This window comes from Astyanax mexicanus, chromosome 2 (assembly GCF_023375975.1).
Source record: "Astyanax mexicanus isolate ESR-SI-001 chromosome 2, AstMex3_surface, whole genome shotgun sequence".
Lineage (NCBI taxonomy): Eukaryota > Metazoa > Chordata > Actinopteri > Characiformes > Acestrorhamphidae > Astyanax > Astyanax mexicanus.
In genome coordinates, this window is record NC_064409.1 from 7,080,705 (window position 1) to 7,094,210 (window position 13,506).

General features: G+C 40.0%; 1 protein-coding gene across 7 annotated transcripts in view; it reads right to left on the reverse strand.

Moving 5' to 3' along the window:
• Positions 1 to 13,506, reverse strand: part of sbf1 (SET binding factor 1) — an 85,132-nt gene extending 71,626 nt beyond the window's left edge. For 6 of the 7 annotated variants that reach the window (XM_022671865.2, XM_022671862.2, XM_022671860.2 and 3 more), the window contains exon 1: positions 13,290 to 13,505. In XM_022671865.2, the coding sequence (XP_022527586.2) occupies positions 13,290 to 13,344 (55 nt within the window). In that variant the 5' untranslated portion in view covers positions 13,345 to 13,505. Of the gene's footprint in view, positions 1 to 13,289 lie in introns of all 7 variants that reach the window. The other variant, XM_022671857.2, reaches the window with a different exon arrangement.

The following is a 13,506-nucleotide window of genomic DNA, read 5'->3' on the forward strand; positions in this document are numbered from 1 at the left end:
AAAATATATGTATCTATTTTTGCAATATATTTTTTTGCATTATATATTTTATTACATCATCAACCAAACTAGCAACACAAAAAACTCACATACAAAAGTGATATAAAAAAATCACTTAACCAAGACCATTAGATTATTCCTAGCTGAATAAGTCAGAATACTGTACCATCTCTTATCATTTTTATTTTTTAGTCTTTCACTTGAAATGCCCAAACTAAAAGTCCCAAAATATATATTTTTTTAATAATACTGCTACAATACCATCAGCAATTCATATTATTTTGACCATATGTATTTTCTATACTTAAAACTAATTAAGCACAATTATTGTTAAAACAGTACATTTATGCAGTTATTGACTATTTTTAATTTCACCCTCTCTCCTAAATGTGGGTGAGATAGTGCTCTAAATGTATCCAATGTTAATTTTACATAAGCTATACGTAAGTTATGTAAGTGAAATAGTCAATAATATAAAATAAATAATTCTAATAACTGTGTCACAGGTGAAATGTTAATATATTACTACAATAGCACATTACTCTGAGCACTAAATAGCACAATACAGGACTTGTAATGCAACATGTGACTGTGATATATATTTGTAATATTTGCTCATTTTTAATGAGTGCAATACTTTTCATTTTAAACTGGGAAGTGTGCAAATTGTCATCATTTTTATAAGGTTTTTTTTTTTTGTGTGGTATTGTTTTCTTGTTTCCTGGAAAGGATTGCACTTCAAAATTTCATTATACTTACTAGGGGTGGGCAATATTGCTCTAAAATAATATCATGATATTTCAGGGTATATTTGCGATAAGGATATACTTGGCGATATAGGAAAACTAAAATAATTAATTCATTTCAGGAATATAGTATAAGAGTATAACAGCATAATACAATCATGATGTGGCAAAATAAATAATATAGCATAAAATAATATAATGCAGCAAAAAATATTGCAGAATATTTTCATGCATATAAACTGCAAATTAAACAATTATACAATAAATACACCTAAAGCTTCACAGTAAATAATAGACTACTTATTTACTATTTATGTGTCACGATATATTGTATACAATATAATATTGCCCACCCCTAATACTTACACATTATAAACGACAAAGATATTCTATTTTGTTCTATTCTTAATTACTCCTACAGTAAGTGACATGAATCTACTATGGAAAGATTATTTAAGGCAGAACAATTGAAGTGTGGCTTGAAATACACTTTTAGTCGTTTTATTTTAAATTTTATTTATTAGCCTTTAAAAACCTCAATAAGCCAGCATTAGGTACCATAATATTTAGCATGTTGACTGCTAATATGCACTATAGATTACTTGTAATCTACAGAGCTCAGAGTACAGAGCTCTTCAAAGAGCACTTACTCTCTTAACACCTCTAACACACTAACTACTTCTAACCTCATTTCCTTCTTCCCCTCCTTCACTCCTCTATCCTATTATTCCCCTTTGACCTCCTTTTATCCCTATCCAAAGATGTTTTACCTTTAAACTTATTTTACATTGTACTTGACTATTGTAAGTCGCTTTGGACAAAAGCGTCTGCCAAATGTAATGTAATGTAATGTAATGTAATGTAATGTAAAGTAAAGCAATAAATGAAACCCACAGTCCAGCTTCCGGTAGTCTGTCTGAAATGCAAAAATGCATAACACAGGGGCACATGCATATTTATGAGAATACTGACACAGTGAGTGTGTTTCTGAAAGAATGTGGCTCTCACTCTTTTTCTCTCTGACACACACCCACAGAGAGAGAGAGAGAGAGAGAGAGAGAGAGAGAATGCGATTGTGCTGATGTAAGACTGAAAGCCAATGAGTCACAGTCCCACAGCACTCTTTCTGATTAAAAGCAGAGCAGAGCAGAGCAGGAGAAGCCCAGCCCAGGCAGAGCCTCTCCAAAACAGCCCCGGCCCCAGCCTCCCTCGGCCTCTCCTTGGCCCTGCCGCTCAGGGTGGATGTGCAGAGATCATCTGCCAAAATAAAAAAAATTTAAAAATCCACTGTTGCTCGGGGTGACCATGAATGACGTTTTCTTTGTGCGAAAAAGCTCTTCAACAAGCTCACATCCTTCCTGCACACCAGCAACACACACACTAAGGCCTTAAAAAACCCGGTTTTTCAGTACAGCACCAAAACAAATCAGAGTTTCACTCTGTCCTAGAAAAAACAGAGAAAAAGTCACAGCACTCCTAAAACACAAACACACAAACTTTCTTCGAGGAAAGCTTCTTTTTTTTTTTTTGGCCAACCCGAAACACAAATCTCTCAAGACTTGCATTTAATGGCTTTTTCTCTCAGCCACACCGGACAGAACTCGTCCCAGCATCACCGCGCTATGTAAAGACTAGCAGTTGGATATTTTAAGCCACACTTTTGTTTTTCACTCTGACTGGTCAAGCAGCTTCTGCTGGCCAATTCAGAACAGGCCCAAACAACAGCCGCAGCAACAGAAAGAGTAACAGCAGCAGCAGCTTCCTCAAGGCAATTCCAAACACAAATAAGACACACAGGTACAGTTTCTTCTCAACTCAAGCTCAAACATGTCCCTTCTGATTGTAGGACTTACTGACATGTCTACAAATTACGACAGTAAGACAGTATGTCAGCATTAAAATTGAAAGAAATGTGAAATCTGCCAAATTCTAACACACTGACACACATATATAAACACACACACAATAAATCTGATCTGAACTAAGGGTGTGCCATATTGTATCGTACGCAATATCAACAACATTTTTGTATATTGTGAACGATATTATATCCTAAAATATCGTGCCATATCCATACCCACTCCTAATGATCACATCAGAGCACTATCACTATTTTGTTTGCTGCTTTTAGCAAAAGAAGAAAAAAATCACACAGTTCTCATTTGACATTATAGATCTACTAGAGACAGATTATATCTGCCCAGTATCATTTATGTTACTTTAATCCTGGATACATGGAAAAATTTGAAGTGCATTTTTAGTATCGTGACATTCTGGATCATTGACCTTTGTTAATTATTGATTTTTTTTTTTAAATCTCAGTTAGGGGTGTGCCATATCACATCATATGCAATAATAAAATTCCAGTTTAATTTCAATGCAGTAGTGTATTCTTCAGGTCTGCAACTAATGATTATTTTGGTAGTAGACTAATCTTTTCATTTTTTCCGATTAGTCGATTAGTCAACGATTATTTCTGAGATGTCCTCCACCATTAAAACCGACAGACGTTTAAATCCTACATGTTGTTTAAACGTGGAAAGTGCTGATATTTAGTGAGTAAATATGTAATATGTTGTGTTCGGGAAATTTTAGAAAGACAGACTAAGTTGAGTATAAAAACTGTGTGAGTGAGCCATTTACCCATCACCCATTGTAATTCTGTCCCCAGCACTTTGTCTAATGCGGTACTGTTATAAATAAAGATTATTTGCCAATTAAATTTGTAGTTGACAATTTTAAATAATTGACATGGTCAGTTAAATCAACTACCTTTTTTTTTCAGTGTTATCGCAAATATTATTTTAGGCATCAAATCTATGAATGAACACATGTGGAGTTTTATGTACCTAACTAAAAAAGGTGAAATAACTAAAAAATATAATCATATATATAAAATATATATAATATATAATAAAATAAATAAAATATTCTAGTTTCTTCAAAATAGCCACCCTTTGCTCTGATTACTGCTTTGCACACTCTTGGCATGATTCTCTTAATGAGCTTCAAGAGTTGGTCACCTGAAATGGTTTTCCAACAGTCTTGAAGGAATGAGTTCCCAGAGGTGTTTATTAGCACTTGTTGCTCCTTTGCCTTCTTCACTCTGTGCTCCAGCTCACCCCAAACCATCTGGATTGGGTTCAGGTCCGGTGACTGTGGAGGTTCAGCTCATTTATTGTTCAGTACATAAAACTCCACATGTGTTCATTTATAGTTTTAATGCCTTCAGTGAGAATCTACAATGTAAATAGTCATGAAAATAAAGAAAATGCATTGAAAAAGAAAAGGTGTGTCCAAACTTTTGGCCTGTACTGTATATTTTAGGGCCATACTGCCCACCCCTAATCTGAACTAAACTATTCTGTGTAATCTGCACAAATCCACACCCTGTCATCTGGTAGATATGAGATCCAACTATCATTTCAAGTGCACACCTAATTGTGTCAATGACCAGCGTTTGCTGAGCTGGCCTACTTTCAAATCAGCATCTGATTTCCCCAATAAAAGGGTTGGAGTGCTTCATAATCAAAAAAGGCCTTGCACAATTAATGTGCCACCTTACACAACATTTATATCACGACAATTCCAGCTGACACCAGAACACATGCAATCTGCCACACATGCAATCTCACCAGCAGCCCAGTCCACTCACTGAAAGAGGTGGTGAAACAGGTATTAGGTCAGAGTGTGTTTAAAGCTGGACTAGAGAGCAGGTCACCAGACATCAAGCCCTGACCTGTGTTTACCGTCTACTCAACAGAGATTAAAGGCCAAGGAACTCAAGTAAGGAAGGACTGGTTACCGCTGGCTGCTGAGATTACAGGCAATCTCATTCAGAGATCTCCAGGAATGACACTGAACTGGCTCTAGAGTCTTCCATCACACTAACTATACACAATGTTGTTAATATACAGACTTTCTTTGAATTTGTTTGAATGTAAACCAAACCACCACCAACAAACTATTAGGTTGGAACTACAAATGACATGAGAACAGATACTTCTGTAACAGCTAAATCAGCTGCAACAGGAAAAGATATTTTTGGAGGCAAAAAATGTGCCAAAGTTGATCAAAAGAACACATTTCCAACTGTGGATGATCATGCTTTAGGCTTGTGTTGCAGCCAGTAGCACAGAAAGACATTTCACTAGTATAGACCAGAATGAAGAATGATTTAGAATAAAGAATTAAATACCAGCAAACTCTGGAATCCAACAACGTCTGTTTAAAAATAAGCTAAAGATATAAGGAGAACAAGCTTTTTTGCCTGACAATAATCCTAAATGTATCAAAAAAAATCTACAACACACTTTCCGAAGACCTCAAGCAAGTGTTAATATTTTTTTACTCACAGTCCCCTGACCCAAACCTCATTCGAACTAGGAAATGTACCTCAAAATAGCAGTGCAACAAATAGACGAATGATTCCCTGCAATAGTTGAAGCCTTTTGCTTATATAATTAAAAATATATGAAACAAGAACTGAAACTTATGTCCTATCCGGATGGATTCATTTTTCAGGGGGACGTCTGTGAAAAATATTTCACACTTCTACTCAGTAAAAAAAAACTCTTGCATCCGGACTGCAATGAAAAAAGTACCTGTGAGTTTTTTGGCTTACTTGGTTACGAAATCACGTTCAGTAGCTCCTCCATTTCCACTCGCTGTTGTGTTTACATGGATCTCTTCTGAAACACACGCCCAAGGGGTAATTACGGTGCGCGGCAGTGGACAAATATCTATTTTTTTAAACACAAAGTGACGAAAATCAAATATGCATGTTCGAATGAGACTAAAATAACCGGAGGACCACAGAGTTCAACGAAAAAAAGTAGATAATTCAGCCTGTAATTTCACTCTCAAAGGACGTCTGAGAAAAACACATACATGGTCGTTCCAGACAGGAATAAAATCACTCCAAATAGGGCTTTAGCTAACTGCAAGTAGTGTTTACAAGCTGTGAAACTTGCCTAAGGAGGGGATGCTCCTAAGTACTGATATTTTGAAACAGTAAAAGGCAGAATAAAATGTATAAAATATTAAAGAAATCAGTTGCATAGCTATTCACAGTAACAAAAGCCTCCATATGACACTGCCTTGAATGTGGCCACTGTGGAGACACTCCACAGAGGAAATGGAAAAACAATAGAAAAGTAATCAACATCAAATCTTTCCGCTTACTAGAGTTCAGCACAAGTCCAACAGCTCCTTCCGGTTGTAAAGTCTTAGTGGGCACATTTGTGGTCCACTTGCAACAAAAAAATAGGCTTAATGGGTCTTGGATTTGTAGTACACTCAGCTTTCTCCTGAATCCTAATGAACACAAATGTACAGCAGTCAACAGATCAGCTACAGCTCAGCCCAGAAGTAACAATGCTCTGTCTGCTGGAAAAAATGTGGGTCTAAAAACACAAAACCTTTAAAATGTGCCTATTTTTCCTCTGTATACACCTACCTCACTACCATACAGTACGTGCATTGCTACTACTTGGCCTCACCCTGTGCTGTTACTGTGGTAGTAGCCCAGCATAGCCCAGCATTGCTATAACTGTGTTACAGTAGTGACGGTAAGTCATTGTTAGCTTTGCATTGGATGTGTAAAATACTGTTTAAATGCAGTGACATTGGCAAAAATGCTCAATGTGTACAGTCTTGGAGGTTTCCCCATGGAGCAGCATATCTTGCAGTTCTCAAAAACAGACTGCACAGGTTGCTCGACAACATTCAGCCTGGTATCTGAAAGGTTTAACACCAATTTAACCAACTAGAGCTTACCAGATTTTACACCTAAAACCCTGAAAAAAATGAAAATTCAAGCCCTACGTTACAACACTCAGTAATTAAGGCATTCACAGTAAGGGGGCAGGTCTTAACTGTGATAGCAGAAGAGCATTCATTTTAGAATTATGAATTTTTACATTGCAATGAGAAAAAAAAGACAATTTAAACCAATTAGCTATTTCCCCATCAACAAAGCATGGTGAGAAACAAGCTGCATCAGTGTCTGCCTTTAGGCCTTTGGGGGGTGAGGGGGAGATGCATTCTTCAAATTCCAGGGAAGACCATGAAAGCGCCAAGGCCGCAAGCAGTTCACTCCCTCTGCACTGGCCTGGCCAACCTCTGTCACTGCCAGAGCCTGAACACTGACCCCAAGACACACCAGCAAACACACCAAGCACATTAAAGAATGTTCAGAGTAATGCTGAGCCTCTGAGAGAATGAAATCTGCAGTGATAAAGAATGTGACTGAACTTAAGATAGCGATCCTGCCAACTGATAGTATTAAACCATAGACAATAGAGGCTTCTAAAGAGCATTGAACACTTGAACTTTGTAACAATTCAGCAAACAAGTAATCATATTTAAAATACATTTTCCTCAGCATATAGCAGATTTTCCAGTGCATAAATATAACGTTACCTCATAAATTTGTGTCAGCTATGCTATTCTAGTAACATGTTTAGCTACCTCAGCAGTGCAATTTTAGTCATAAATTTACCTCAGTAGTGCTACTCAAGCCAATAAAAGAGTTTTTTTTTCAGCCAAATATTCAATGTATCCCAGTGTATCCCAACCATTCATGAATTCATACACTTCTTTTGGTAAGTTGTGTGTAAGTGTGTGTGTGTCTATGTGCTTTCAGACCAAAGGCAGCCCCCAGTGCCCTCCAGGCCCAGGGCCACCACATGAATAAGCAGCATTCATGCAGCAGACGGCCAACGGCCGCAAAAAGCCTCATCCATCCGCTGCAGGCCAGTCCAGAACGAGCGTCCGGATCCAGCGAGCAGCCGGCCTCCCGCCGCACAGGCCTGTTATAGTGCCCTGCAGGACAGCCAGAGACTCAGGCTCCATGGCAACGCAGTGCAGCCCCCATAATCACGCCACACAACCCCCTATTTACCCAGTGTCCATCCTCATGAAATAGCGTCGGAATTCAAAGTGGCTGCATGAAAGGAAGTCTGGATTCTGCTTCGGGGGGACACTGCTGGACCACTGGAAGTGCTAGCTTCTCGCCAAAACGGACAGCTGGCATGACCAAGTGAATGTGAAGAGCTATAGGCTCATACATGGACTGTTTCAGATTATGTGTGGTGTAACAAATGCCTTAGGGAAATGCTTTCTAAGCAATTAAAGGGATAGTTTGGGGAAAAAAGTCTCCTTTTAATTAACATAGTTGCTCAGCAAAAACACTTTGTTGTCGGAAGTTTGCTTCTTCAGTTTTGTAGGGCCCTAGATTTTTCCCAGTTGAGGAGAACACAGAGGAAGTTGTGGAATTGAGGCTTAAAACAGATTTCATATACAAAAACTCTCTAACAATCTTAAAGAAATAAAATGGCAACTATGCTATCAACTTATTGTAAAATAAATGAACAGAACTCAAAACTAGAACTCATTATGTTCACCATGTTCATGTTTGTTTATATAAGAGTAAATCAAATCAACGAAAAAAAAAAGTGTAACATTTAAAATAGGCTACGGGCAATAGAACCTGCAAAAAAAAAAAACCTGCATATCCAAAATAATTAAAAGTTCTCAAAAACTCATATGACTGTATTACTATAATTTGATTATAATTACATAAGTGCATAAAGCATAAATGGTCTTAAAATATCAATAATATTGTTAATCACGGTTATTTCTAAAAGCAAAAATTATTTCTAGAAAAATGTTTTAATTCCAGACGCTTCTAACAAGTATTAGAACATAAGACAACGCTAATTAGCATCATGCAAAGTCCCTACAGAGAAGTATTGCATATGAATTCATATTAATAAAGTTTTAGGAGTTCAGAAATCAATATTTGGTGCAATAACCCTGTTTTTTAATCACAGTTTTATGCATCTTGGCATGTTCTCCTCCACCAGTCTTACACACTGCTTTTGGATAACTTTATTTCACTCCTGGTGCACAAATTCAAGCAGTTCAGCTTGATTTGATGGCTTGTAATCATCCATCTTCCTCTTGATTATATTCCAGAGGTTTTTAATTTGGTAAAATCAAAGAAACTCATAATTTTTAAGTGGCCTCTTATTTGTCGATATCGAGCAAGTCTCTGTGGTAAGCAAGCAATCACTTTCTGCAACTTACATTATTCTAACAAACTGAATCCATGCCAAAGGAAAAAAACAACTAGATAGAAAAGCCTGGAATAGCTCTTTCAGAGAAGGCCTGGAAGAACAATTGCTCACAGCTCTTTGTTCGGGAGCTCCACTGTTTTCAGCTGGAGCTTCTCTTTAAGGGAAGAGCGAGAAAGCAAAAGAGAGGTGGGGGCAGGGTTGGCCAAGTGTGCAGCTGAACCCCAAGAGGCATTTCATCCAAGCCTGGCCTCCAGCACATACAGGGTCCACCCAAAAAAGGATTTTTGGGCCGATACTGTAAAAGACCAATGCTCTGGTTTTCCTGAGAGGACATAGCAAAGACACTTGGTCAGACATTGGGCCTTATCTCTCAAATTGGTGCCTCTTTAATTCCTCTTTTTCATTATTTTGCATGTGAAGCCCTTTCCCCTTTATCTATTCTAACATTAAGCAAACTAAGAAGCTGCCACAATGATACAAGGTTTGCAGGTTTGAATCCCGGATCGTGCTGCCTGCCATCAGCAGCCGGAGTCCGAGAGAGCAAAACCGGCCTTGCTCTCTCTGGGTGGGAAAATGGTTCTCTCCCCACATCTCACCTACAGAGAGGTTGGTCAGCACAGGCATCTGTAAGCTAATGTAGCAGAGACGGGTTGCTGCGCTTTCCTCCAAATACACTGAATACCCTGTGATGCTGTTGATTAAGCAGACACTGGTACAGAATCCGGGTAATGTTTGAGAGAACCTGTGGGTGAATCCTCCCACCCTCAGCAGAAGGAGCTAAGCTAAGGAGCTTCTACATAAGGGATAAAAAACCAGAACATGCATTTAAAGACATGAGGTCCACCCAGAGGATTCAGTCCACTGTGTGTTACTTTCAGTTTTGGATTGGGCTTTAGGATGGCTGGCCAAACAATGTTCTGCAGTTTCACAACAGATGGTTTAGTGAACTCCACCCTGACTGCACGCCTATCACCCTTGCTGTTCCATCACTGTTGGGGAATAACTGAGTGGTGATGTGGTGGTGATTTTGGGGTACTGAAAGGATATTAGGATATTAACCTGACACTTTCAGAAAACATCCTGGGAACATCAAACCTGCCAGATCAACCTAACATACGTTAACTAAAACAATATCACATTAAAATATTTGTGAAAATAACTATGACAGTGATATCTTGGAATTTTTGGAAATAGTGCCCTTGCCCATGCATTTTAACCCCTTCGTTGTAATGTCAGCACTCATCGCGATCATATTAAAACCACCTTTGGATTAAAATTAGATTAAATTTTATCTTCATCAATTTTCATTACTAAGTATAACACATCAGTCCTTTTAACAAGCTGCAGATGCACTTGCACTGAACATTAACATCAATTAATTAGGAAAGAGTTAACATATACATTAGAGTTGCATGATATATTTCTAAAGTGATGTCAATCAAATCAAACAAGTCATGTTGCTATGGGCTGGTGACGTCATGGGCTCGGCATTGTTTAATATCTTAATATATAATCACAGAAAAAAGAACACTTGCAACATATTTTTTTTTCCAATATCATGCAGCACTAATATTCATGCAACACAAAGTCAAAACCCCTCATAAAAACAAGACTGATGAAGCAATAGATCAGCACAAGCCTTCATACCATTTCCACTAATGCCAGTCTGTGAAAAAATCTGTTCCTGAAATGGTGCACAATAGATGTTAGAAATAAACAACCAAGAGATTTACACATTATTTTTTTCCCAACGTCTACAGTACATTTTAAATTAAACTATACTGTTTTTACTCTGCCTGGCTGATCTTATTTTTGTACTGATATGAAACACACTATATAAATGTATTGAGTGGGCGAAGCTGAATAGCTGGAGAGTGAATGCACAGTTTTGCGTGATATAATTGAAAAACAAGATCAAATCCAGCTTTTAAAAGCAGTGGGTCCTCAAACATTTGAGAGAGAGGGTGTGTAGCTGCAGAGTGGAAACAGTTGAAACTCAATCACCTGAGTGGCAGGTAGACACTGTTTACACTGATCTTTATCACACAGGCCTGTGGATAGAGTCCAGCATGCAGTACAGGACAGGACGTCAACAATTACTGCAGGGACGAAGCCTAGAACTTAAGAGGAGCTCACACACATGCAGACAGAAAACTGGGCCTACAGCCCAGGCACGCAGTTCTGCTGTAAAAAACATGTGCGTCTGTCAACGCCTCCACGCCTGTGAGACATTCTTGTGCTGTCACACAAAGCAGAAAACAGAATTAGCAACACTTCCGCACCTGTGCTCGACCCACACCACACCATTCTGTCCAATGACCTCCTACAATGAGGTCAGAGCATGCCATTTCTATCACTTTTCAGTGGGGGATGAGGATGATGATGACGCCATCAAGAAGGCTGGGCTCCTGCAAGGCCCAGTACATCTGCATATGCTTCAGCTCCAGCTGAAGCATTTTCAGCTTGAGTAGCTTAAATAAAAAAAAATTATAAAAAAAAGAGTCGCTTAGAGATAATGATCAGACCATGACTGTGACATTCTCAGGCAAGCAGCACTTCTATAAGCAGGCCCAGAGCAAGACCTTAAATGCAAATATGCTGTTCTATAATTTCAATGGAAGCAGATGACACATATTAATACGGTCTAGACAGTGTTCTACAGCACCCATGCCTTAAAAAGTATATTATACGCCCACCTGTTTGAGAGAACTGGACTTCTCTACACCGCAGCTTCTATTTCTGTACTAGTCACTCTACTAACTTAAAGAGAACTGAAATGTAAGTGCTGTTTTCGATCCCAGCAGCACCTTAGCTGTAGATCTACAGGCATGCAGCCCAGATGATGTATGTGTGTGTATCTGAGAGTGTCTATGTGTGTGTGTGAGAGAGAAAGAGATAGAGTGAGAGAGTGTGTGCATGTGTGGAAACAAGGTAGCAGGCTAGAAACAGGAAGGGAAGGCGTTCTGCAGAACACAGCCATATAACATCCTGCCACACGCTCAGTGCTGAATACAACCACATGAGATGACTTTCATAAGCACGAACAAAAAAAGGCAGAGACAGAGCTCAAATCAAGAATTATGCATTAGGAAAAGAAAGATCCCTCTAGTTCCTGCCAGCCTTTGGGGAGTTGTCATGTTAACATTTTCCATGCGCTTCATGAATTAGATATGGGCCAAAGCCTATCTCTATAAATAAGCACCTCCAAGGTTAGCTACCAGTTTCCAGTGACTTGCTTTCTTCAGAGGAGGCCGTGTTAATAATGCATGCTGAACGGGACATTATAAGCCTGAATCTAGGCCACAAACAGGGGGAGCCTCATATAACGGTCCCAAACAATCAGCCTCTTAACAAGAGGGCTCAGAAAGAAGGGAGATGGCTGCCTCTGATTGAGAGATTGAGGGAGGATGCAGGGCAGGAGGCTATAATCCAGTGTTTATCAACCCCTGGTCCTGGAGACACACTGCCCTGCATATGTGAGCTTACCTAGTATTTTCCCTGTTCTTTAAAACACCATAAAAACATGCAGGGCAGGGGTGTGATCCCTGCATATTTTGGAGGACCAGGGTTAAGAAACACTGTTGAAATCCATCTAAACAGATGCATGGACGAAACTAAGCACGAAAAACAAGGGAAGGAGCCATCCTGTCAACCACAACTACCATCACCAACAAGAGTCAATGCTAGATAATAGCTTACTAACTGCATTTCATTAGCTATTGAATCCATCAAGCATAATCTGATCTGATCCAGCCATAAACACAATTCACAGAAATCCAGCTAACCTAAAGTTAGCTATCCAGCAGGACAAATCCTTCTAACGTTAAGCTCAGCTCACATCTCTAACCCAGCTCGTTTTAGCCCCTACAAGAAGCCTAAAAAGACCCACATCAACAAAACTACGTCCAACAACTTTCAAACAATCAGTCAGTCAGCTTTAGCCATGTCGACACGTCGTCGTATGCTGTTACTGCTACTGCTGCTACAGTTCCAATCCGCGACCTGATTTGCTTTGGGTCGTGTCCCGAATACCTCCCACCCTCCCTCCCTGCCTTCCTTCCAAATGCATAGCTAACGCTAATAGCTAGCTAAGCTATTATACTATAACTGGGTGTAGCTTGCTACTGGCTAGCGCACTACGAAGGGAGCAAGGTAGCCGTTTGAGCCTCAGCCTCGTAAGCTCCAGAGGGAGGCCTTTGGTAGCTAACCTATATCCCCGGACTGAGAGTTGAACGCATACCCGAGTAGGGAGGCGGCGAGGCGGTGGCGAGACAGCCGTGCCACGGTCCGGGTAGGGCCACGCCAGGCCGTCCCCGCCTCTCTCTCCTCCCGCTCCCCTCCGCCTCCCCGCCTGTTTACCCTGGCCCCGGCTGAGCCGCGCTAGCCTTAGCTTAGCATAGCCTAGCTAACCGCTGCTATCGGGGGAAGCAGCAGGAGGAGGAGAAGAAGCGCGTCCTCTCACCTCTCTTGTCGAGATCGTAGCCCACCAGCAGAAAATAATCCGCGAGTCTGGTCATCCTCGCTGTTCACGGCCACGGGCCTGCCTCGTCGTCGACTCTCCGCGCGCTGCCGGGGGTCCGTTCACATGCCGGAGGCAGCTGAAAGCGCAGGGGCGACAGCAGCATCCTTCCAGCAGCAGCTCGCCGCCATACTGTCGCCGAGCCGAGCCCTGACAGCGG